Source organism: Ambystoma mexicanum, chromosome 11 (assembly GCF_040938575.1).
Source record: "Ambystoma mexicanum isolate Mex_15411 chromosome 11, UKY_AmexF1_1, whole genome shotgun sequence".
NCBI classification, from domain to species: domain Eukaryota; kingdom Metazoa; phylum Chordata; class Amphibia; order Caudata; family Ambystomatidae; genus Ambystoma; species Ambystoma mexicanum.
Window position 1 is genome coordinate 1,014,213,292 of NC_090934.1, and position 25,964 is coordinate 1,014,239,255.

The window sequence follows — 25,964 nt, forward strand, 5'->3', positions numbered from 1 at the left end:
TGCTACAGCCTTACGCTCCCCTCACTCCAACTCGGACTGTAAAACAGTTCTCTAAGCAGAGAGTGGGGGGCTGGGATCTCATCTCAACTGGTGCCTGCCTCTGGAACAGCCACCCTGCACCTCTCAGACTTAAACCGGACCACCTCAAATTCCAGAAACTGCTCAAACCTCTGCTCTTCTCTACCTCTTTCCCTTCCCTGCTAATCACCCAACTGCTGATGTGACTGGTGGCCGGATCCTAATGAATCTCACAGGATCTCAGACCCTTCCAGCACCCACCCCCATTCCCCCCTGCCACCAGTGCACCGCCCTGCAGGCCCTGCTTGACTGCTCTGCATCCCAAACGTGGGAGCCACTTGCACTTAGCCCTAGGTTCTGCTCCCTGGCTCCCTAAGCACTTGCCTCCCGGGCCCTCCACCAGCACTTACCCACTCCTTTGGATCCCCCTCCCACCCACCTACGTCCCGCACTTCTCACTACACTTGCACAGCCGAATGCCACAAGGCCTAGTAGGACCATGACTGTTTTTTTTTAACTGTTTTTGCCATTATTATTTTTCCTTGTCCCCGTCCCATTTAGCCTTGTGATGCTTTGAAACACTATACAGTTGCATAATGCGCCTAGCAAATGCAAATAAATAAAAAAATGCATAAAACCTAAATATAAATCATGTCTGGTTATGACATGGTGATCTCTGGGTCTGCACAATTTTGGCTAAAACTGTCATTTATGGACCTGCTGGTCTGGCCCTCCTGTGTATTCACACCCTAGGAAAGACTTCACCCAAATAGTACCATTTGGCTCACAACAGGTAGCCTTTGTCTTCCCTGAATAAGGCTTGCCTCCTTTTCTGGAAGTCAGGAAATGACCCAAGGAGGAGGTTCAGTGCTTCAAAGACCAGGCTCTGCGACACCAAAGGAGCACAAACTAGGGTGTAACAAACTGATGTAGGCAGACAGAGGAAGGGGGCATAGTCAGAGTAGCCAGGAGAGAAGAATCTGTCCACAGAAGGGCCATACCCTGTTGGATTCTCCTAGGCTTCGCAAAAGACCGGGAAAACCCTCCCCACTTCCTGCAGACAAATCGGACTTGGTAGAAGATTCTGAACCTGCATCAAGCTCCAAAGTCCTCTGCCATTCCCCCACCCCTCTCCCCAACCATTCCAGGGGAATAGTTTGTGTGAACTGCTGGCTGGGCAGGGCCTAGTGCAGAGGATACACAAAACTGATCATTGGAGGTGCCAAAATTTTGCAAGTGATCTTTAAAAACTGCCTGGCTGAGAAGTGTAGACGAAAGAACTTCCCTGTCCTCTGGATATCCTGCACAGAGTCCCCTAGCAACCACAGAACAAAGGAAGTAACCCTTGGCTCTCCCTGCATCTCTGAGCCACTTTGATGCCAGTGTGGGCAACATCAACGCCATCCAAGCTGCTGCAAGGGAATAGCCGTAGTCATTTTCAACTTCGATGTACAACCGCCTCATGCAACTCAGAATTTTGCTTGATGCCGAAGCGCCTCAGTCTTCGCATCTGAGACCCGCGGTGTCTTCTAGTGTTTCCAACTCAACACTGCCTGCTTGGTTATCAGTCTCTCTGAGCCCCAAGCAGTTGCAGTTCCATGATGCCATGTTGAGCATGCTCGCTGGTGAAGAAAATTCTTTGCTTCTTTACATCCGAGGCTAAATATACCACCACCACTGACCTGATACACTGCAAGCCATAGCCCAGTATCTTCAACCCGCAAGCCATCACTGCTGTTCAACTACACCATGTTTCATCCAATCAATACATCTCCCAGACTCAACCCGAGCTTGGTGCCAGCAAAGCAAGAATAAAGGCATATATAGTGGTTCTGTCCCACTGGCCTGCTTTATTTACCAAGCTCATTGTGACGTTTGAAGACCCACTCGCTACCTTTTTTTGAAGGCATCTTCAGTGACTGCTGACAAAAATACTACTCGTGCACACCAGTTTTCAAACCCAGGGAGCCCCTTTATTACAAAGTCTGCATTTTCTGTTTTCGATCCCAGGTTTGGGTCATTAGTGTTTAATAGTTGTATTTTCCAATTCAATGAATGTACCCTATTTTTAAAGAACTTTGGTTCAACATTCTATTATTTTGGCACCCAGCTACTATTGGTGTTTGATTTCTTCTGTGCCAGCTCGAATCCTTCCTGAATTGTATAGCCTGCCCTCGGCCTGAGCTAACCTTAAAGAGCGAAGAAGGCCCACCTGTCAGGCAAGCTGTGCCCGATTCACCATCCATTATGATTTAGAGGACTGCTGATTTAGGGCTGCATAGTAGTTGCATTTGCTACTCAACCCTGTTCCCTCTCCTGCAGAGCAGTAGTCAATTTGTCAACTACATTAACAATTGTTTGATTAGTCGACTACTATGAATGGGCTTTTAAAGCATAAAACCTAATTCTAGTGGCTAACTCTCAAGCTCCTATTTCTCATTTCCAAGTCATCACGTACCCCAATCTTGTTTTGATGAAATACCATGGGGGGGAGCGCAGGAGCAACGCAGGGACATTGAACAGTGTTAATCTTTTTTTATTTTTTACATTTTAAAGCGCCTCAGCCTCTGGGATCAGGACACTGTTGCGGCACCAGTTACATGTGATCATCAACGAAGCAAGCAAATGACAGCATACTACAAGGGGAGAGGCTCTTCGCCCTTCCTACTGGCGGGGGAGCATAGCTGGTTAGAGGTCAGTCTTGGCATTGGTACTGCTAGATCAGGGGGTAGGGGGTCCTTGGGCGAATAGCCAAGTTTTTAGTGCTTTGCAGAATGACCAGTAAGAATATTCTGCTCTTACAGCAGGTGGGAGGGAGCTCCAGTTGGTCGTTGCCAGTCGGACCAGCCTGCATAGAGCCTCTGATGAAAGACAAGTCAGCATGGATACATAAGTAAATGCAGTATTCCAACACCCTTGCTGTAACTCACCTGGAAAAATGCAGTATTCCAACACCCTTGCTGTAACTCACCTGGAGCAGTGAACTGCTTGACAGTACTGGACCTGGATTTGTCAAAGATGGAGGACAGCGTACAGCCTTTGGGCACGCTCCAGTCACCGAGACGGCTGCCACTCCTGTCCTTCTCTTCAGCAGTCTCATATACTTCGATGTGTGGGGGCTTCTCAGTGAGGTTTTTGCTGTAGTGGCTCAGTCCATACTGTGCTATCTGGATGGGATAGAAGTAACCCTGAGGTCCCCACTGTGTGGATAGGGGCACACCTGGAAAGGAACAAACAGGGAAAGCAAGCATCAATAACCAGCAAAACATCTACAAGAAAGCATAACAAGGTCCCTACAGGGATCACAGTGAGCACTAAAAGAAGAACTTTAGTGGGGCTAGTGGCAACACTACAGAGGAGTATATGGTGATTACGTGGACTGGGGATCCCATGCATAATCACAATGGCCAACACTGAGATCAGTGGTTAAAGAAGGTAGGGTGCAATGTTAAACGCAGGCCTCCTGGCACAATGTTCTATTCAGCCATTGAGGCATCGGGCCAAAAGGAGTCACTTCCGTACTTTATCAGAGGCCAAGGTCCATCTGAATTCACCTACGGCTGTGTAACGTGAATGAACAGGTCAAAAGATCAGCATTTGAAGTACTGCACACACTAAGGTGAAGGGGCGCTTTGGCATAAAGTAAATATTTCTTATTGCTTCACCTTTAGCTGTAGGGTAGTGACTCACGTGGAAAAAGGGGAATGCTGCAAGGAATCTGCTGTTCTAACATGCAGGGCACTTCATGTGCAGCGGCAGGAGATAATGTTTTCCGTGAGGACTGTTCCTATGACAACACCACCACAACCTCGGACACAGAAGTCCTAGGCCCACAGGTTAATGAAAAGATTTTCCGAAAATAGGAGCACCTGCAATTCAAACTTTTTCAATCCTCCCTAGCAGAGTATGTAGGTGTGTGCACTTGCACAGGGGCACAAGTTTCAGATAGGCACAAACACATCTCCCGTTTTTATTGATGTTGTGGGCTACTCTGGTCATATCCCCATTGTATCGCTCACAATAGTATTACACATGCTGGATCCAAAGAAGGGCATGCTGATTTGCAGAACAATTCATTTCTTTTATATGCTCAAGATTTGACTGCTACATCACAATTACTCATAGTGCAGCAATAAAAATGCTTTAGTAACCCATTCAACGGGCTACACTTGGGGGGGGGGTGAGTGGGGGTGGAGGCAGCCCAGCAGCCCAGGTTAAAGGTCTGAGTGAAGGGAAGGCGTTTAACAAGGGTACTGGGACATTATTTCCCCCCCCTCCCCAAGTGTAGCCTGTGGAACGGGTTACTAATGCCATTTACACCCCGGGTAACCAAAGCGATAACCCGGGGTGCGGATGGCGGGTTCTTTTCTATGAATGAACGTGATGCCTTGTGGCATCCCGCTCATTCATAGAAAGGACAGTTCCAAGATGGCCACCACGGAGTTGGAAGGCGCGGCTCCTTATGGAGCCCCTGTTCCATTTACATTGCGGCCGTCAAAGGGAGGCGCAGAGAAACATCAGCGGGCCTTGCCGCCGCAACATTCAGTTAAGTCGGGCTGGGTCCTGGGGTTAGGGAATACAACATTTTAAAAATGTTTTAAAAAGGAAAGAGGTGGGAATAAGATGGTGGTTCGTGGCGGGGGAGGCATCTTGCGTGTTCCTTGGAAAGCAGTCCGAGATCAGCGGTTTCAGCCCATGATCCGCAGAACCTGCTTGGCTGCTCCACCTGGCACCGGTGCTAATGAGGGTTGTGCGAAATGAAACATATGCCTTTCTTAGAGGAAAGTGCTAAATGATCGTTTATTTACATTTCTGAATCATTTTGAATTTTAAGGGCATTGGTAGGTCACCCAATGCTCAAGGTGCTCATTTTGGTCAGAGCAAATCCGGCACCATCTGCTGCCTGGCCACTGCGAGATTGCCACACCGAGTCTGGAAAGCTTTGCAAATAATTGGGATCTCAGTATTTTCTGAATAAAAGGTTGTGTATTTAGCTCCGGCCTGGATCCAATAAGAACTGGGTTATCGTGACACCAATAGTTACCAGGAGCTATTTTCTGGGCCAACTGGTGGCAGCCAAACTTCCTGATGTCATTAATGCTGTGTGTTGGGACATTGGTATACATCAAAAAAGGTATGTTAAAGCACAATGGGTCATATATAAAGGGACACAAACGTATAGTTGTGGCCCAGTATGTGCAGAACAGTGGCAAACAATCTGCTAAACATCAGAGATGCTGATCTTTCCTGTACATGGTCATGCTACCCTTAAACCGATTCTGCATGCGATTGCTGAGATTTAGCAGGGCCTCAGTGACATGTGCGGGGCCACAGTCTATCTGTTCATGGACCATCATGTGAAGCACCTGACTGCAGCCATGAGGTGGTGTGTGCATGATCATGGGGAAGGGAACATTAGCTGGGGATCTCCTGCATATATTTCCATCCTAGATGTATTGAATAAGTTCCTGCCACCAGTCTTGAGCATCGCAGAAATCCGCAGCAACACAGGGAATTGTTTTATGAATTGTGAATGTATGCAACATTAGGGGCTAAAGGACAGAGGTTTACTATTTTACTGTAAATTGATTTGTTTGTGGTACTTGATTGTACTTCTAACGTTGAAATTGTGAGACAATAATACATTGAAAAATAGTGACAGGTACAATATTTTTAGGAAGGCCTCTTCGTTTTGGACCAAGACAGTGGGGAATGGAGAATTACAAGACTACCACAAACTAAAATGACAGTTGGTCTGTAGCACTAACCTTCAACTCCACTGATGCACTTAACCCGGTCCCGCACCTCAACATTGTAGCCTTCGAAGGACATGAAGACCCCATCGGGGTGGTAGGGCCCCCTCTGGGCGTAGACCTTGGAGTAGCTGTGCGAGAACTCGAAACGGTCATAGCCATCATACTGCACAATCTTGCCATAGACTTCAAAGTACTTCTCCAGCCAGCTGAATGGCAGGTACACCTCACTGCCCTCGCGCCGCCCTTTGATGGTCAGCTCGTCATTGATTAGGCAGTCCAGCTCCTCGTACTTCAGCCCCAGCACTTGGTTACCGAGCTGCAGTGCAACAGGTGGCGCCTTCTGCTGCTCCTGTGGGGACGCCTCTTCAGAGTGCAACTGCTGCTTGGCGAGACCCTCTGGCACGTAGTTGTTGCTTTCGGAAGCCGCAGCTCGCTTTTCCATCCGGTCACCTCGAAAACCGTTGAGGAAATCTCGAGGGAACTGCACATGGCGGTTGGTAGAACATTTGTTCCATAGTAGGATAGTCACAAGTGTGAAAAGTGCACAAATTACAATCAAAGTTTTATAGTTCACTCGTGTTGCCAAACAACGCATGTTCACACCATGCCTAGGAAACAAAAAAGGAAGCAGTCAGCGAGGGGTTAATATCAGTGATTGTCCAGCATTTGGGCATGTCATGCTAAATACTTTAAAAATCACCCTCTAAAAAGGATTACAATTGAACGCAAACAGGGAGTCATTTACAAAAAAGGTCCACCATCATAAACGCATGCATTTGAGAGGAAGGGCGTCCGCAGAATTTAAAATGTCAAGGGTTGCCCCACTCCTAAGAACATCCTAGCTTACACTAGATGGGTCTCGAGCAGGTCAGAGAAAAGCAAGAACAATGCAGTCCCAGCCACCTTTCATACAACTAAACACTAGAGCAATCTGGTGAAAGCGAGGTGCTATTAGGAACTGATCTTTGGTGTGCTTGTAAACTAGTTTACTAGGAACCTTGCACGGTCCGCTATTTTTCTTAGCAGTGACTACCTGTATGGTGCCAGACGCTGTATATAATATAAACATGCAAACGTCAGTCATCAAGTTAATTCATGGACTACAATCCTGTTCTGTGAAGTCAATAAGTAACACCGGTTTTAAATTGCACAAATATTTAATTTGAATTATTCATTTTACATAGGAGGGGCGTGTAAACTCCCTGCGTGAGAGGCTGGGCTTGTCATTGGCGAAGGAGCCATACCTGCATATGAAAGAGACAGGCAAAACTCACCATAGCCAGGAAATAAGTGGCATGCTTAGAATGGAGATGTGTGAGGGTATCGCATTTGGGGAGACTGGGGCTTTTAATGACACATGACTTTTGCTCCAACCTACTCCTATTACTTTCACTGGTACCTGTACAATACAGTGATCTCTTTTTCCTATATATCCCTGTCTTCGGCTGGGGCCTTCCTCTGGAACAGCTTCCCTGCCACTCTAAAACTTGAGAACTCCGGTTCTGGAAGCACCCCAAGACCTTCCTCTTTTCTTCTGCCTTTGCTCCTCCTCTCCCCTGCTGATATGTTCTCTCTTGGCACCGTGCACCTGGCCACCCTCTGTCCTCCGGGCCCAGGAACCTGCTCGCCCTGCCACCCTCCCGCACTGCCTCCGGGCCACCCCTTGCACTGGGGTCTGCATCTGTACCCATACAGCCTCCCCTTTTTCTTCCTGCACTTATCATACCTACCCTGTCTGCTGCCTTAAACCTAGCACTTGCAAATTATTCGCTGCACTACCACTGATTGTTGAATTTATTATTTATTTACTTATTATTATTACTTATCTGTTACTCCTCTGCTTCGCACTTTCCACTTCTCCCCCCTTCCATGCACTTTTCCCCTCCCCCTCTCCCATGCACTTGCGCGTTCTCAATGTCACTGGGCCTATTAAGATAGCCGTTTTGTTCCCCCATGTTGCCCTCCCTTGTTGCGCTCCGAAACACTTGTGTACGAGCGCGATAGAAATAAAATATCAATATATCTGGACACATAGGGCGCAGCGTTCAGCAAGGTTCAATGTAAACCTCTACATGGAGACACAAAGAATAGGCCTCAATCACTGGCATGCAATAACAGAATGGAAAATCCACCTTGATCGACAGTTCCCCCCTCATATAACACCAAGAGAAAGGACAGTGATGTAGGAAAGACACACTGACCGACACTTCCAGCAGCGAGAGACTGCTGCATGGATGATCGCTCAATTGATACTAGGTCTTGTCTGTGGCAGAAGCCTGGTTTAGGAAATTGTTCCCGTGAGAAAGAAGGCTGTACACTGGAGGGGGAGAAGATGTCCGGTTCTCAACTTATTTTTCTCAATTGTCATTCTTCTGTAACACAATGGGACACCTGTAACCGTGCAGTGTGGCGACTTAAGGCTTCAACATTGGTGATCAATTTAATTAACGCAAAAACATTTTATATGTAAAAATTGAGTCATTCACCAGTAAAAGCTATAGTATTCTTGGCGTGCTCTACTCTACATTTAAGTGCCCTACTCTACATTTAACTATGGGCAACCTAGCACCACCTTTGGTGGAAACAAACAAATAGTCAGGAAAACCAAGTTGTCCCCCTCACAAAAGACTTCAGAATTGTATTCTTGCCCCACAAGTCAGTTCTGGGACCTGCAGCTACGGGTTTAACCTTTCTTATAAAAAATATGGCTTGTCAGGTGCTCAGGAACTCTAAAGCATGTTATTTTTTTTATCCACAGTCACTTTTCTAGGCACTCCAAGTTCCAGCTTGCCATGTTTCACTTCTTCACAATCAATTTCTCATCTGGCTCTTTGAACTCTACATTTTAGTTCCAACATGCATTGGGACTACTTTCAGTCTTTAATGACTTGTAACAATCTTACCTTTCCAGCTTGCAGCCCTTTGTTGAACCACTTTCTCAATGGGCTCTATGAACCGCCTCTCAGTTCCAGCTTGCAGTCTTTCTCTATTAAACCTAGGGTTTGGCTAGGATAGGTCTGATCTGTCCTGTGGATTTCTCCTCTATCCACTGTCTCCACATGGGTGGAGGTCTGCTTACCTTAGTCTGGTTTCTGATCGCCATTCCTCTTGACCCCTGGTTTGCTCTTCTCATGCACAGGTCTCGCCTACATAATTTATTAGAAGCTCCATGTGCCCCCAGCATGTCGCATTCCTGCTCTTAACTTGTCCTTTCCTGCAACCTAGGTGCATCGGTCTCAGATAATGACACGCTCCTGCTTGGTCTGGCTTCCTCAAACACAATAGTACTAAAGCTCCTTTTAAACTTCCTCCTCACTCGTTTGTCCTTCCGGTTTTGCTTGATGTTGCAGAGAACCATTCAATTCAGCCCAGAAAGCAACCCAGGGACACAAAGCGTGGTCCGAGAGCTGAGAACTGATGGGTTCCATTTTGCAACAGAGAGGAGCCTTAGGACTGGCACCAAGGGCACTAGAGTTCTGAAAGGCTGGCACATCTACCCTACTCTGCCATTAAGCTATTCTATACTCTGTGCCTGCCAAGAAAAGGTGGAGAGGACTTGGACAAGACATTCAAGCAACCGGTTCTAAGCCACTGCTAAGAATTACTTAATGCGGTGTGGGGTGCCAATGTAAATGCTTAAACCTCAGAAACAGTCTTTCTTGAAGCAACACATGCGGTCATTGGCTCTGGTGAAGTGCAGCCCCAACCTAAGGTTACAAAAACATTTATGGAGTAGCTATGGTTGGAGGTCTTGTACAGGTAGAGCGGCATCCACCATAAAACGCTCTTTTGGAAGGCTGTAAAGATAAAGTAAATCCGTTGAGCCCATTGTAGGCATGTTGGATGTACATATTTAAGGAGCCTGACAAACTTGTATTTGCAGGAATAACAGTTTAATGCTCCCCCCACACCCCTCTTAGTTGACGATTGTATGCATTGCTAGAAAGGCGATTCATAGTAATCACAATTCCAAGTAAATTGCTTAGATGGCCTCTCAAAAGCATGAGCAGGGCCTTTTGTATCGGTGGAGCCGTCATTTGAGCAGGAGCTGCCAATTAGAAGTTTTGATGTGTCAGTTTCAGTCTTTTATCTGCGATCGAGCAATCTGGCGCTCCAGCGAAAAAAAAAAAACTGTATGCATTGGGGGATGAGAACACATCTGTTCATCCTCTGGGAGAAGCAATTGGGAGTTGAGCAGTGGTCGAAGTGTACGAAAAGAAGTAGTGGAACTATGTTCTCTGCTGGCCTGCCCCTGCTCCCCACAAACCCCATCGCCACAACCCCTCCCACACACAATACACCCCCCCCCAAACACTTGCACCTGCTGTTTAAGGGACAATTCAGTGCAGTGCACTGAAAGGGAAGGTTTCAACTTCTTTCTACACTTATTTTAAAACAAAACCATTCCGGAACGGTTTCTTTTTAAAATAAAAGTAAAGGAGCTGTACAAGGTAATTTTAAAAAGTATAGGAGCACTGCTCCCGACCGCGCCCGCTCACTTCGACCACTGGAGTCGAGAGGATTGGGAATCATGCTCCTCTTCATGGGGATAACGCTCAAAATCAGACTGGCAGGTAGAGGATACTGAGTGGGTGTAGAGCAATGGAGTCAATTAATTAACTACTGGATCCCATGCGTGGAAATGCACACAGGAACTTCCCCACTTACAGCTGTTGACACACTACTCCCCCGCACTACTCCTGCCCCCAGAGCTCATGGCTTCACATTACCAATATCTGGTCAGCATTACTCCAAGTTTACACCAACACCCAGCAGGTAAATCACCTGCATTCATTGGCTGCAAGCCAACACCACTCAAAATCGCACAACAATGTGTCATTTATCTGGCACTCAAATGTGTACCCGTTACCACCAACCTGTTAGTATGTGAGGATTACAAACGGCAGCACCAGAGGTTGATGTGTAGCAGAGGTGCATAATTAGTATCCATTTTTAGGTGCGTTTGTAATTTGAACACTTTTGATGCTGCTTGTTGGCTTCCATTTTCTGCTAATAACCCAGGCTATTGTGTGCGTCAGAGCGGTCTCTATGCCACGAAAGGGTCTGTGAAAGTGGGAGAAGAAAGAAATTTGCGCAGGGGGAGGGGGGGTGTGGGGGGTGGGAGAGGGATAGGGGAAGTTTATCCAAGCTTCACTTCATTTAAATGTGGTTTAAGTAAGTGGAGTTGGGAAAGGTCAGCTGCACAGGCTACTAAAGGGGAGAAAAAGACAGGAGCAAGCCTCCAGAAAATCACAACTCATGAGAGGTTATTACATTACTAAATCTCATAGTACCTCTAAATTGTCCCTGATCATTAAAGGAATATAAGAAGTATAGGAAGAGCCGAATAAGTTACAGCCAGTGCTCCAGATAGGATTTGGGGTGAGGACTTTACTCCCAATTTGTAGAATTAGAGAGTAAATCCAATTTCAAGAGAGTCCAAATGATCTTCTTCCTTCTCAAGAGAGTAATAAGTGTCTGACAACTATCCAATTTGTGCATAAAATTAAAAATTTTTTCAAAAACATTAGTGACAAAACAGTTGTATTTCGAAGTGGTTCTAAATAATTTATTGCACCTGTTGAAAATATTTTCCCCACACAAGAACCTTGTAGATGCATACTACCCACCTTCATCTTCATGATATTTGGGCATAAATTCAAGAGCTACTACAGATGCCAGCTAGTTACATCGGATGATTCATAAATCAAGTCCCTCACTCTACCAGCATCACTTCTCTGCCTCTCGGGCCTACTGTTGCTGCCGGGCACTAGCTGCTTGACAGCCACTCCATGTTTTTGCTCCATCTCTCCTTGCCTTTGCTGCTCTTTTTCCCCTGTCTCTCACTTTCTGACGCTCTGCCTCTCACCCTTAAGTGTTGCAATTCCAAGTTTTGCGGTCTGTCTCTCCGTCACTGTGCCTCTCCCATCTCTGCATTCTATTGTTGCAGTTTTCCTCCTATATCTCGCTGTATCGGTTGATATAACTCCTCTTCCTCCCTCATCTCAATACTGTGGCTATATCTGTTTTATCATTTTCTCGGTTGTGGTTGCTACTCCTTTACTGTCTTGCACTGTCTTTTATGTTATTGCCCTGCCCTTCTCTAATCATGCTTTTCTATTTCCATCTCTCCTCACCTGCTGTTGATCTGTGTTTTATTTTAGTGTCTCTAAACGTCTTTTGCTCCGCTTCTATCCCCCACTCCTATTGTATGTATGTCCTATTATTAACTATTTCCCTTCTCACTTTCTTTGTTGACCTATCATGTAGCTCACTGCTCTCTTCCTGTTGCTTGATTGTCTAGTATGTCCACTGTGCCCACCCACACCTTTGTTCTCCCGTATTGCTTAGGTTCAGAGTTACTCTTCCTCTCCCGTTTTTCTGTTTGTCTTTTAACATAGCACCAATAACCATTTAAAAATCTAGTACAGCTTTACCATTGGGTTCTCCTTTTTAGACGTGTGCAAACCTTTCTTTGGCCATTAGGTTGGGAAGTATGGAGTGTGTCTGACCAGATGCAGGACCTGCTTGAATGCAGATGCTTTACCAACACTATATGCCATTACAGTTATAAGAGCCCATATGAGCTGTGTGTTCTAAGCCAAGTATCGGAGTCCTCATGGGATGTGCATGTTCTACTTCTGAGCCATCACAGATATAGCAGCCCTGATGAGATGTGTGTCCTGAGCCATTACACATAGCAGTCCTCATGAGATGTGTGTCTTCTCAGCTGTTACAAGTATAGCAGCCCAAATGAGATGAGTCTGTTCATTGTCATCACAGGTATAGCAGCCCTGATGAGTTGTGTGTTCTGAGCCATTACAAGTAGAGCATCCCCAATGAAATGTGTGTGTTCTGAATCACTGAACATTTAGTAGTCCTTTTGATAAGTCGAAAGTTAAGTCAATTCTGTTATAATTGAATGTTACCTGCATCTTAAATGCAGATCTTTGATGCAAACTCATGAAATCGCCTATCAACAGGATTGAACTAACAGGTTACACAATCTTTGCAGCAGGGCTATTGACCCACTGAGCTGCCTTTACCAACAGACGGTTGACAGTGAAAGGCACATAGTGTTATAGGGCACTGGCAGTTCCATGTGAGGCTTGCCCGACATAAATGGCTCGTCAAAAGCTCTAAGCCGGTTTGGACTATCCTACATTAGTTAGGATATTTATAATGAGGCTTTGAAATGTGCCAGATTTTTGGCAGTAGGACACGGTAATCGGACATGGCAGAAGCAGACATTTTGAAAAGTGCAATTGACAACAAAAAAGAACAACATCTTCATATAGAACACGCGAGGCTCCGATCAAGAACCCCAAGCCATTGTATGCAAACGATGTGCTTCTGTGATGAAAAGAAAACAAAGTAGGAAATGCCCATGCTGCTGCAACTGCGCTGCCTCTATTAAAGGGGATTAAGACTGAGGAAAATGAAGCAGAAATGAAGCCCTTGTTTAAGACAATTTTCATTTCACACAATACCAACCGTGTCCTAAAGCAAAGTGAATAGCATGTTCATGATTCAAGATGTTCTAATAACACTGTAACCTACAAACCTACAAAAGGCACAAACACAAATTTCCTTTTGCGCACCAAAACTGTATTAAATACCTTATTTATGCTGTTGTGTTTTAAGGGTTCCATGTAATAATGTCACCACAACAATCTTGCCATGCAAAAATATCGCTGAAAAATGGTCGTTTTTTGTGGCGACATTATTGCATGGAACATGCGGGGGACCCCCCGCAACCCCCAATTTTTTTTAAATTTTTTTTAAATTTTTTTTTAATTTTTATTTTTTTTGCCCATGTCGCCATATATATGGTCACCCAAATAATATTGCCACAACATTTTCCCGGCGACCCGATACCGTTTTAAGCATACTAAGTGCCTAATTCGTTAGCTGTGTTTAAATTTCATGAAGTGCCTCATCTTTTGCCTGATGTACCTATACTGAATTACATGTCCCCTTTCAGATTGGCCTCTCTCCCCATTGCGCGTTGAAATTATATTAAGTGCCTAATTTTTGCTATCGTGTTTAAAGCACTCTAAATGCCCATTTTGCTAGCTGTGTTTAAATTACACTAAGTGCCCTATTTTGTGTGCTCATACGGCATCACGTGCCCTCCCTCCAGACTGTGCGCCTTACCTACACGACAGGCCTCCACCCCATTGCACGCTAAAACTATATTAAGTGCCTCATTTCTGCTGCTACACTAAAATGCATCAAGTGCCTTATTATTGATGATGATGCGTTTAATTGCTGTACATGCCTTATTTCTTTCTGATGCGTTTGAACTGCTTTACATGCCTTACGCAGCACTAGGCACTGGTTGGCGCTAACCCAACTTCCACCCTGATAATACCTCACATAGGTACATCCTCAGTGCATTTTGTATGGCTCCACACCCTTCCAACCATACTTACTGTGGACCCTAGTGCTACTAGGACACTTGACTAGCACTACAGGACGTAGCAACACAACAGCATCAGACCCCATGCTGGAAAACATCAGAACATTTACTATGGATCTCTTACCTACCTTCCCACCACCCCAGTGGAAACGAAACTCCCAGTACAGTAAGACCACCCATCACACCATAGGGGCCACGACAGATACAATTTACCAACCTAACCACAACCATTGTGGCGTTCCCGACTCTCGATCACCCATGTGTCACAGCCCCATCCATGACTTAATCAAAACTAACCTACCATGCCCGACACCATCACGTAACGCTAGACTTCGCTCGAGATTACCCAGACCCTATGAACCACCTATCAGGACCTATACCAACCAGCACCAGTTAAGAGACTGCCCATCTCACAAACATACTGTCAAGAACAAAAATAAAGACCTAAGTATCCCACCTTCGTCAAAGATAGAATATCGTAGTAAACAACCTTTGAGCCAACCTTCCAACTCGTATCTGTTAAAGCAACCAGCCAGAGCAAACCCCGAAACCATGCGCCCAGTATTAATGCCCCTGACATCAAGGGCGCCCTTATGAATGCCAGATCTCTGGTGGCTCACCCCACTGAGGTAGCCGACTTAATTAGTGCTGAAGACTACGACTTCCTAGCCATAACGGAGTCTTGGCTGCACCCAGCAGCAGGCCCTGCCCTCCTGCTCGCAGTTCCTGACAACTACTCCATACTCAGAGCAGATAGAGTTGGCTCTAGAGGTGGAGGAATAGCTCTCATAGCTAAATCCAACCTAGATATGAGACTAGCCCCTTCATTAGACATCAAATCATGTGAATCACTTACTGCTAAGCTCCCCATATCGGACTCCCAAACGCTTACTATCCATCTCCTCGATAGACCGCCAGCCCCCATTGGAGCATTCGAGAAGGATATCTCCATAATCTCATCTGACAACATGAAAACGACGTCTCAAATACTACTTTTGGGGGACCTTAACTTGGGCTTCAATGACCCTAGCAACAAGCAAGCTACAGCAATTTCTAACGTACTCTCTGAATTGGGCTTCACCCAAAGAGTGACCCTGCCCACTCACAAAAAGGTAGACTTTTAGATTGGGTGGGTGATCTGAACTGTGAAGCCTCCATCACCTCTATAACCGCCCCCCCCCAATTCTGGACAGACCACTACCTCCTCTCCTTTACTCTTGCGGTTAAAAGTCTCACTCTTCATAACAACCCAGTCGCCCCACCTACCCTCACTAGGAACAAAAAAAAAACATTACAGCAGACAAACTCATACCACTCATAGTACCCATCCTTAACTCATTGCCTGATACTAGCGACCCTGCCACACTAGTTAATGAGTATAACAATACTATGACTAAAGCCTTAGACATGATTGCCCCATTAAAAATGAGGAAAAGTAAACCAAGCGCTCCAAACATTCCTTAAATTCAGATACAATGCTACTAATTGGATTAGAGACAATGACAACTAACCCATCAACCCTAGTGCCCACCCCTTCAGGGGAGGCACCACAGAATCTCTACTGGCTTTTTCCTTTTTCTCTACTTATGTTGTTTATTCACACTGTAAGTTATTAATTATGCCTTTTGTGTTCATTCTTATGTATACATTTCCCCTAATGATTCCCAAATTATTGTCACCCATTTGGGATCTGTTGTATTCTTATGTATCCTATGGAACCTAAACTGAAAGTATTCTTGTATTCAAATGTCTCCTGCGCCAGATACCCTCGGGTCCGGTGCGCATTACAAATAAACAAACATTACTCAGAAAGTATTATCTTGATAGAATCATTAACAGAGGAGAGTTGTAAAAAATTAAGCAGACCAGGGCTCATGCCAATTGCTTCTTTCAAGGAACTATCTGGATTACTAGAGTAAAGAGTAGATTTGCAAGCTGCTGCTGGCCGGCTGTCACCAGTAAGATCCATGATTTATTGGGGTGTTGCCATAAATAACCTGTGTAAGTGGTAAGCAAGGAAGAATTCAAAGGGCCGTATTGACAAGATTCTTGTGAGTAAAAAAGGCCCCATACACACCTTAACAATCCTCTTTGAATACATCACTAATCTTTTTATCCATTAATTAACCCCTGCTATCTACAGAGTCTGGGCCAAAGGGTTTGCTACTTGAGGTCCAACACTTAAGAATGCACAGCAGCTTATTTCGATCACCAAATACTAGATTTACATTTTAGTAAGGACCAAACATCTGGCTTCATCTATAGCGGCTTATGTTCAATGTAACATTGGACATGAACATTTGTTACATTGAACATTTGAACAAACATTGAACATGTCTCAGCTTTGGAAACATTTGTGCCAACACACTGGTGTGCAACACCCACAAACCAATGGTCAAGCCGAACAGACTAATTGGACATTGGAGCCCTACCTACAGTGTTATGCAAAAACATCTCAAAACAATTGGTGTGGATACCTGGATGTTTCTGAAGTGCCATACAATACCGCTCAGCATTCATCTATCCACCAAAGTCCGGTCTACTGTTCCTTTGGAGTACATCCTAAAGAGCTGCTGATAAGTCGGGTCACAGAATTCTGTGCACTCTGCTAATGTCCTGGTTCCTCAGATCCAAGCTCAATATCGTTTAGCCTCTGAGGTGTTGGCATGCTCGGGTCCACATGAAGGCACAGACAGACGACAAACCCCAGAGCCCACGCTATGGGTGGGTGATAGGTTGTGGTTGATCTACAAGCATTTGCCCATTCACAATCTACCAAGTTGCCCCCATCCCAATTCTTAAGCCCCTTTAGGATCACTGAATGGCTTTCCTCTGTTGCCTTTTGTTTGCCAGCTTCTTGGCGCATCCACCCAGTGTTCCAGGTTTCCCTCCTGAAAGCTTTTGTACCAGACAAGTATGGTCATGCGTTTCCCAGACCTACACCCATTGTATCACAGAACTCTGATGAGTTTGAAGTGCAGGAAATTTGTGATTCCCAGGTCTGGTGCGGTCACCTCCACTTCCTTGTGTATTGGAAGGGGTAGCCAGCATGCAACGGAACATGGGAACCAGTGTCTCATGTCCATGCCCCTCGTTTGGTGACGGAATTATTTGCCAGTCGCCCTTGAAAACCCAGTGCACCTCACCTTCCTGAGAGGGTTATGCAGCATTACAGGCTCTTAACTTATGGTTGTGGGTCCTCCTGGCTCCTATACCAGCGGTGGCCGCAGGAGTCACCGGCCATCGGTATGGGTGATGCCACCATCCTGGGCAATCAGCGCATGCGTAAATGACGGTGTTTAGTGCTCTGCGCATGCACACTCCTGAGGTCACTCAGGGTTGCTGTAGCAAGCACAGCTTGTGATCCAAGCCTCACCTTTAGTGACTGTGTCTCAACGCGGTTAGATTGTCTGACAGAGAGGTTGCCTTCTCCTCAAGTCTGCTCTCAGTTTTGGTCCTCGTCCTTCCTGCCCCTCCCCTCCTTGGTCAAGTTCCTTCGTGCCTCTGGCCATTCTGTTCCTCCGTCAGCTTCCTCTTTCCTTATTCCAGCCTCTGTCAGCTCTTGGGGTTCCCGCTCCTGCAGTCCCCTCTACAATCCAGTCCATCCTCGGAGCAGTTCTCTGCCTTGCCTCTCTTGCGATACCGGTTGTTAGGAAAGATTCCTCTTTACTGCACCTTTACTTACATTTCAATGGACCACCAAATGTGTTGCTTTTATTTTTGTATCTGACCTGTTCTTTATACAGTTCAGTGAAGGCTTAAGCTTCACTACACTGGCTTTTGCTCATCTGTTATGGGCAAACCTACATGTCCTTCAGGCTGTCAGTACTGGGAAACATGGTTTCCCTTGGTATAGTTACTTTGTTACTACTTTTAGTAACTTGTTATGACTTGTGGTAACTTTATCATTGTACAATGCATCTTAGTTATAATGCAGTACAATAAGGTACACTTTTTTTTACACTAGACTAACACTCAGAGGGTTTTTGGTTACTCTAGGTGTGCTATATGGTTTTTACAATTTTTTGGTGAATTTCGTTTTAGCCTTACTGAGTTTACCGCGTGTGGCTACTAACTGTGGCTAGTGGTCAAATATGGCCATGCCACGAGATTTTACACTTGTCCTTTGGCCATCTCGTCTTTTAGCCTTCTTCCTGACATGTGCGGCCAGGAAAATCCTTCTAGGGACTTCAACTTTCCAGAAAAGCAGAAGCGTTTGGCGGGCTACTGGAGAGCTGTGTGTGTCGATTGCCAGGAAGTGTGCTGGGACTGTCTTGTCCCAATCTGCATACTGGCGCCAGTGTGTCTGGGTGGAATGAATGGGTTTTGCCACCAGTGATCCCGATTGGACCACTGCGGGGTGGGGGATTGGGGTTCAGATCTGTTATTAGTTAGTGGGGGCTGCAGCTCTTACCTGGCTTTTTGGATAAGAAGAGGACCACTGCACCCACTCTGGAGAGATCCTGGAAGAAACCTAAGGAGCCAAGACTCATGTCCAGCTACAAAAAAGTGATCAGTGGAAGGTTTTGAATTAATCTGCACCACTGGCACTGCTCTGGGCAACCTTCCACACCACCGGTTTTAGCCCGCCTGGGCCATTGCAAAAGGGGTCCAGCCATATGCAAATCAGTCAAGTACTGCCACCAATGGGCCGAAACATGTTGATGATGCTTGTGGTCTCATGCAGAAGGGATGTGATCAAGCAGTTCGGGCTGACTGCCTTTTTGGGGTGGGACCAAGTCTCCTTTGCATAGGTCTTTCCCCTTTTGTAATAGCTTGGCAGGCGACGAACGATTGTCTGGAGGGTTGCCCAGAGCAATGTCAGGGGTCAAGATTCATTCTAAACTGTCCAGCATACACCTCTTTTGTTTTCCTTTACCTACAAGACTTGCAGAGAGACCGCGGACCCTGTCGGAAGAAGGCTTGGCAACCAACTTCTGCTGCTGCCCTGGTAGAGCCTTGTCCTGTGAAAAATCTCCAGCAGTCCTGCGAAGGAGCTGTGACGCATGGAGTGGAGGGAACATCCATTCTCGATGTCAGCTCCGAGTCCTACGAAGAAGAGCCGTCGGAAGTGCTCCAGGACCGACCTCTGGCTGACCTGCTCTGAGTTTGGGCTACTGTGCTGCAGATGTCACCGCTCCAAGTTGAGGCCTGGAACCTGGGGGATCCTCAGCTTGTCCTATAAGACTTAACTCTGCAGAGTTTCGTGGTCCTAGCATCAAGAGGACCCGAGATGGTAGGGAAAGTCTGACCGCCTTCATGTGGACCTTCATGTGGACCCGAGTCCCTTTGCATCGCTGTGCATCAGTGGCTGTTGCCCAAAATTGCTTACCTGCGTCCATTCCTGTCCCGAGAGGGGCCCTGCATCAAATTTTTCTGCACTCTTCCACAGAGTCCTTTCACCAGCATCTTACACCGACCGGAAATCTGCTCGGACCTGCAACCCCTGGGGATCAAGAGCTGAGGTTGATGGCAGGAAAAGTAACCGTGGACCTTCTTCAACCGACCTACCAAGTGTCATGAAGAATTGGAGTACTGGGGGTGAGCTATAGCGATACTTACCTGCCCGATATAAACTCCCCTTTAAAAGTTTGCTAACTTTTCTAAAACTGTGCTAACACTTTGGCTTCTTCCATTGCTTGTTCATACAAGCATTCCGAAAGTTGGGAACATGCGTGTTATTAGTTAAACCCATCCCGACACTTTGAACTGTTCACTTGACCCCAGAGACCCTACCTTCATTTTTCCCAGCTTCACAACTGTGTGGATACTTTGTTGAACTTTTGGGCACAATGTTAGGGTTGATTCTCTGGGGACTTGAAGTGCTAATACTAATCTGTACCTTTCTTTTCAGGGGGTTGATATGCATTTTGCCCTACACCAGAAGTTGTATATATGTATCTAATTTTTTGTATTGTGTGACAATATTACCTGTTAGTAGTCATTTTTCACTGTGTTATTTGGCCATAAGTAAGAAGTATATTTATACTGGTTTGTCTAAGTGTTTTCCTGACTGCTTTGCTGTGGGCGCTCATTGTGGATCCCTTATAAGCTCACCACCTCTTGAGACTTAGTCTAGACCACTCGCCTTGCTACCTTGAACTGGTTTGGCTACAGCTCCTCAGAGTTGTCCCTGTAACAATACAAGTTGGCCTTCTATACATCTGTCAACCAGTACGAGTAAAGAAAATCAGCCCCAACACCGGTCTTCTCCTGTCCAATGTCATTCATTGGACCTGTCCTCTTCCCTTTTGGCTCTTGGAGGCTGCGTTATGCCTTGGACTTGAATACCAAAGTGGCATTCACTGCCAGTGTTCACACTGTCTCTATGTCACAAAAATCACAGAAGTGTCACCCAGTGGCATGGGGAGTTGGTTCAGGGCTTTCCTGTGTTATCAGGGAAGCTTTGGGCTGGTTTCCTGCACCACTCACAAGCACAAACTATCAGCAGCAGGGCCTATTCATCACAGCGTTCATCACAGTGTATTCCCTGAAAAGCAGGTACCCAGCCTCAGCGCAACGCTTTGCATGATAGAGGCACAGATTTCCCAGTCATTGTCACACATTAACTGGCAGTCACCGAGGCATGTGGCAGTCTTAAACAATACCCACCAAGTGTTACACCTCAGCCAGACACTGGCCAGTGAGAAAGACAATCCCAGCCAATCCCGTATAATTACGTCAAGTGCACTGCGCATAGCACCATTGAGTGACTGGTTAGCTAAGGAAATCAACAACTCGGCACTTCAAAGACTTGCTCAGAGTCAATGTGGATGTTGATGCACAAATCACCCTCTCAAATGGAAATGAAGTTAATACATTAACGTATGGCGTGGACAGACTGAGGATCTCAAAGCTGCTATTCGATAAACATTAATCCCCTTCTTCAGGCGGGAGCTGGACCAAATAACATTCAATGTTTCAATGTCTTCCAAAATCCACACTCCACCCCAGTGCAGTTAGAAAATCGGGGTATTGAAGACGGTAAAAGGGCAGGTGACAAATGCCCATGGTGTTAAGACCCGACTGCACTAGACACTGCTGGGCCAGACTGGTGGAAAATGGAGGTCTCGGCTTGGTTCTTGGTCTTTATCCTGCGCATTCTTCGGTGCTCTGTAGGTTTTAAAACCGAGTTACAGGCTCAGCTCATTAAACCACACAACCACAGCAAGTCTAGCTGCGTCAGCTCTCGAACCTTTCAAATGGCGCCACTGTTCGCATATTAACGAGGTCTGAAAGCCGGAGGGAACAATCCCCGCGCAATGAGATGAATTATAAATGCATAACAGCCACACACAATAAAATTATAATTGTTCCAACGCTCCAGTGCCTCCAACTTCCATGTCAAATTCATAATTCTGGAGAGTCCGGCACTTCCGTTGGCAGGTGCTCTTAAGAGCCAATGGCTATGGTTTGAACCCACTCTTTGGGATCTGAGCTGTCCATTCAGCTGGCCACTGCTTCACAGACACTGCTTTGCACCCAAGTGTTCTATTCTGGAATACAGTAGCAATAAGTACACTGCTGCTCGCTGCTCTTCCCTAATCGGGTAGCTACCTTGGTTTGTTCTCGCATACGCTACATGCACACCACTGTGGTCATGTGCCTGAGGAAATACCAAAGAGACAGTAGGGCTACTTCACATGACAGACTATAGCACTCACCCCTCAGCCCTGCGTTCAGGCCATAGATGGCCAGTAACTGCCCCCCAGTCCAAGCATAAGGGAGACCCAAGCGAGGGATCAGGGAAGTTACCGCCTTTTACATGCCAGAGCGCTAGGGTGCAAAAAGCCTAGAAGTATAGCCCACCCTTCACTCCCCCTCCTCTGCCCCACATCACACATTCCCCTCATTCTCCAACACTAAATTAAAAATGTTTACCCACACCCAGCACATTCAACCACCTCTCCCTCACATGCATGTACACACAAACACTCCCAAGACTTGTCTGACAGCACCAGTCAGCCTGACGCGCACGTGTGTGCGTCGCAGGGAGCAGCCGTCAACCCAAAGATGGCTAGCGCTTGGAGAGGAATGGAGCGTTTGGATCGAGCGAGGTAAGGGAGCGGGGAGGGGGTGTGATTATGGGCTAGAGAGGTGGGTGAATGGGGTTTAAATGTACAATTTAGAAATACTGAATTATCAATTTAAGTCGTTCTTTCTAAATCGATCATAATTGTAGGTGGGTTCAAGAAAAAGAATTTCACTTGACACTGACAAATCAAAAGGTATTCATCCCTTCTTTCCAAGGGGGAGCCTCCCCCCTTGAGGCCAGAAAGGTGAGCCTGCTCCGCAGGATCCTTCTCGTAGGGGTCTGGGCAAGTGGGACCTCAATGGGAGAGACTCCCCATTAGGGGACAAGGACTCCCGTTGCTGTGAGAAACTCCCCAAGCCATACAGCATAGTAGCATGCATGGGACTATCTGCTACCAGGATTAATTAACCTCTTCATATTTGCCTGAAGGTAATGCTGGAACCAACCAGCCCGGAGAAGGAAAGGAGGATTTTTTTTTTCAAATGTGATTTTATTGGTTTTTAGAGTAACATAAGCCCAGCATCGTTATGCGGGTAAACAGAAGAATGTCATGCACAACATCAAATGAGGCATTTGTCTACATCTGTAATGTAAGATTTTGACATAAGAACATTGCTTTCCCCTTCCCTCCTCCCAGTCCGCCCCATACAGTGATTTTGATGGTACGTTCCTGTTCTTTGATCTGCATCTGCAAGAAAGTAAGCATTTATAACCAGATCGGTGTACATCAGGTGAGTTAGAAGGCAGTGGCCATAGAGTGTTCAAAGTATTTGTCATAGGGGTCTCACCCGTTCGGCACTTTGTATCTGGGCTTGATTCTTTAGAAACCAATGTCATTTCCTCACCTGTGCCGTAGCACTTCAGTTCATTGATCAATGCCACTTTTGCAGTCTAATGGTTGGGAATGTGTTGGTCTACAAAATCCTGCCATAGTGTGTCGCATTGGGTGGATCTCACATTCAGACCTGCTGTAATTTTCTGCAACATTCACCCATTCTTTTTTACTTGGGGTTACCTCAGCTTTCCATTTGATGACACGACACGCCCGGGCTGCTAACAACAATGGCGTGATCAGACCCGTTGCTCTCACATCCTCATCCTCATTTAGTTCTAGCCCAAACAGTATCAAAAGGGGTGTACATTCACACTGTATCCCTTCAATGTCCTTAATCCACCCCAGGACTTTGTCCCAGAAACTTTTGCTTCGGGGCATTCCCGCCACATGTGCCAATAGGTTGCGATTTGACCGCACTGGTGCCAGCACAAGGGGTTCACCGTCTGGTACATTTTGGATAGCCTGTGGGGGTCATATTGCCACCTGTGAAGGGGTTTTACGGCATGTAGCTTATACTGTGGGGCTATTGATACTTTCGGGGTTCCTGTGCATATCTTGGACCATAATTCAGGGGACATCTCTATTTTCATATTGGTTTCCCACCTTTTCCTGAGATTATCTTTGGAACCTCTCCCTGCTTCTATCAGAGTTTTGTAGTTGGCTGAAATGAGACCCCAAGTGTTTGAAAGAGTGTCAAGAAGTTTTTCAACAGGGGTGAGGTCCCTTTGGATCTTTTCCTTCCATGGTCCGCTCAACATTATACCCTTTAACTGTACAAATTGGAAGATTGAATGTTTCCCAATATTTAGGGCACTTTCGAGATCAGTGATTGAGATAAATGCCCCTTCTTTCCAGAGTTAGCCTACCCTCTCTAGGCCCGCTTTGAGCCATGTTTGGAACCGTGCATGATCCGGGATTTTTTCTTATTCCTGGTGCTCAAATGTGGCTCAGTGGGGATGGCCATGTTGTAATGTGTCGCATTTCCGGAGTATCCTTCCAAATTTCTCAAATAGTTCCTATTATTGCGTGTTCCCGTATTCTGCATGTCAATTTACCCTTCAGGAACCAGAGCCTTTCTGAGAGAGTGACCGGAGCGAAGTGGAAGTTATCAAGGGCTAGCCACTGTAGGTTGTGTGTGGTTTCTGAGGTGTGGAATTAGTATTCTAAGTTGTGTTGCCATATAGTATTTCTCGAGATCAGGTAAACCCACTCCTCCCTTTTCCTTGGGCAGCGTCAGTACGTCATATGCGATTCTTGGTTTCTTCCCTTGCCAAAGGAAGTGCAGGATGGCCTTTTTGACTTCGTTGAAGTATGATTTGGGGATTCAAATGGGTAGCATTTGAAAGGGGTATAAGAATCGTGGGAGACATACCATCATTTTAATTGCATTCACCCTCCCCATCCATGAGACCGTAAGGCCTCGTCACTTTTCCAAGTCCGCACAAAACCTTTCAAGCAATTGTGGGACGTTAGCATCATAAAGGGCATCCAAGTGATTGACCAGATTAATCCACAAGTATTTCAGTGTGGGCCCGCTGATAGTTAATCCCAGGGGCGAGTAGTTCTCTTTGTCACTCTGGGTGGGATCATTAAGAGGGAGCAGGATGGACTTGCTCTTGTTAATTTTGAGGCTGAAGAGAAGGCCATAGTGTTCAATCAGTTCTATCACTCTGGGAATGGATTCTAGTGGGTTTGTGATGTGCAGTAAGAGGTCATCAGCATATAATGCTAGTTTATATTCCTGTCCGTTGACCGAGATCCCTTTGACCGACCGATCTGCTCTATTTTTTTGTGCCAGTGGTTCGAGTGATAGAGCAAAGAGAATGGCAGATAGGGGGCTGCTTTGTCTCGTTCTTCTCCTCAAGAGGAACCATCTTGAGTAATCAGAGTTGACGGACTCCGAGGCCTTAGGAGATGTATAAAATTGCCTTCACCCCTCTTCTGAATCTTTCCCCGTGACATACCTTGCTTAAGACTGCTTCCAAGAATCCCCATTCTACCCTATCAAATGCTTTCTCTGCATCGATGGAGAGGAGGACTGATGCCTCCTCTCTTCTGCATTTCATTTATCAGGTGTAGGGTCTTGCATGGTGTCCGAACTTTGCCGACCTATTATAAATCCCACTTGGTCTGGGTGTATGAGTTGGGGCATGTATATTTCTAAGCGCGCTGCCAATATTCTCGCGTATATCTTGGCGCCCATGTTGAGCAATGAGATCGGTCGCTACGAACCACAATGTTTGGGATACCTTCCTGCTTTTGGTATTACGGAAATTAGGGCCTCAGAACGAGTCCAGAGCTATACCGGAGTCAAGGATGTTGTTAAAAAGCTTTAATAACAGTGGAAGCAAAGGAGACAGAAATGCCTTGTAGAAACCGGCTGTGAAGCATTCATTTCCGGAGGCTTTTCCCAATGGTAGTCTCTTTACTGCTGCCTCAATTTCCTCTCCGGTGATTGGGGGCGTCCATTATGTCCGCCTCGCCGTCTGTCACGACAGGCATCGTAATCCCAGACAGGTAGATATTTATTTATAAATTATTCTGTTTCGCTTCTGAGTCATATAGATGTTGGTAAAATTGGGCGAATGCTTCTGGGATGTCAGTTTCTTGTGTGCTCTGAGAGTCATCCGTACTGTTTTGTATGGCCATGACCCATCTTTCCTCCCTTTGAAGTCTGCTCGCCAATAGGGCATCAGCTTTATCGCCTTTCTCATAATATTTTTGCTTGAGTTGTAGCTTCCTGACGACTTGGGCTTCCTCAAGGAGGTGGAGTTCCTCTCTTTTCTGTCTAGATAGAAGTATCTGCTCTTCTCTTCCCTCTGTAGCTGTTCGGGCCTCCCATTCTAGATCTGCTATCTCTGCTCTCAGTTTCTTTTCTATCAGGGACTTCTCTCTTTT

The 25,964-nt window shown here is 46.1% G+C and overlaps 1 protein-coding gene across 6 annotated transcripts in view; it reads right to left on the bottom strand.

Annotated features, from left to right (window-relative positions):
* GLCE (glucuronic acid epimerase) overlaps positions 1 to 25,964 on the bottom strand; it is a 467,532-nt gene that overhangs the window by 19,039 nt on the left and 422,529 nt on the right. For all 6 annotated transcript variants that reach the window (XM_069624232.1, XM_069624230.1, XM_069624231.1 and 3 more), the window contains 2 exons: positions 5,787 to 6,382; positions 2,990 to 3,238 (listed from right to left, as the gene is read on the bottom strand). In XM_069624232.1, coding sequence (XP_069480333.1) covers positions 2,990 to 3,238; positions 5,787 to 6,369 — 832 coding nt within the window. In that variant the 5' untranslated portion in view covers positions 6,370 to 6,382. The remainder of the gene's footprint in view (positions 1 to 2,989; positions 3,239 to 5,786; positions 6,383 to 25,964) is intronic.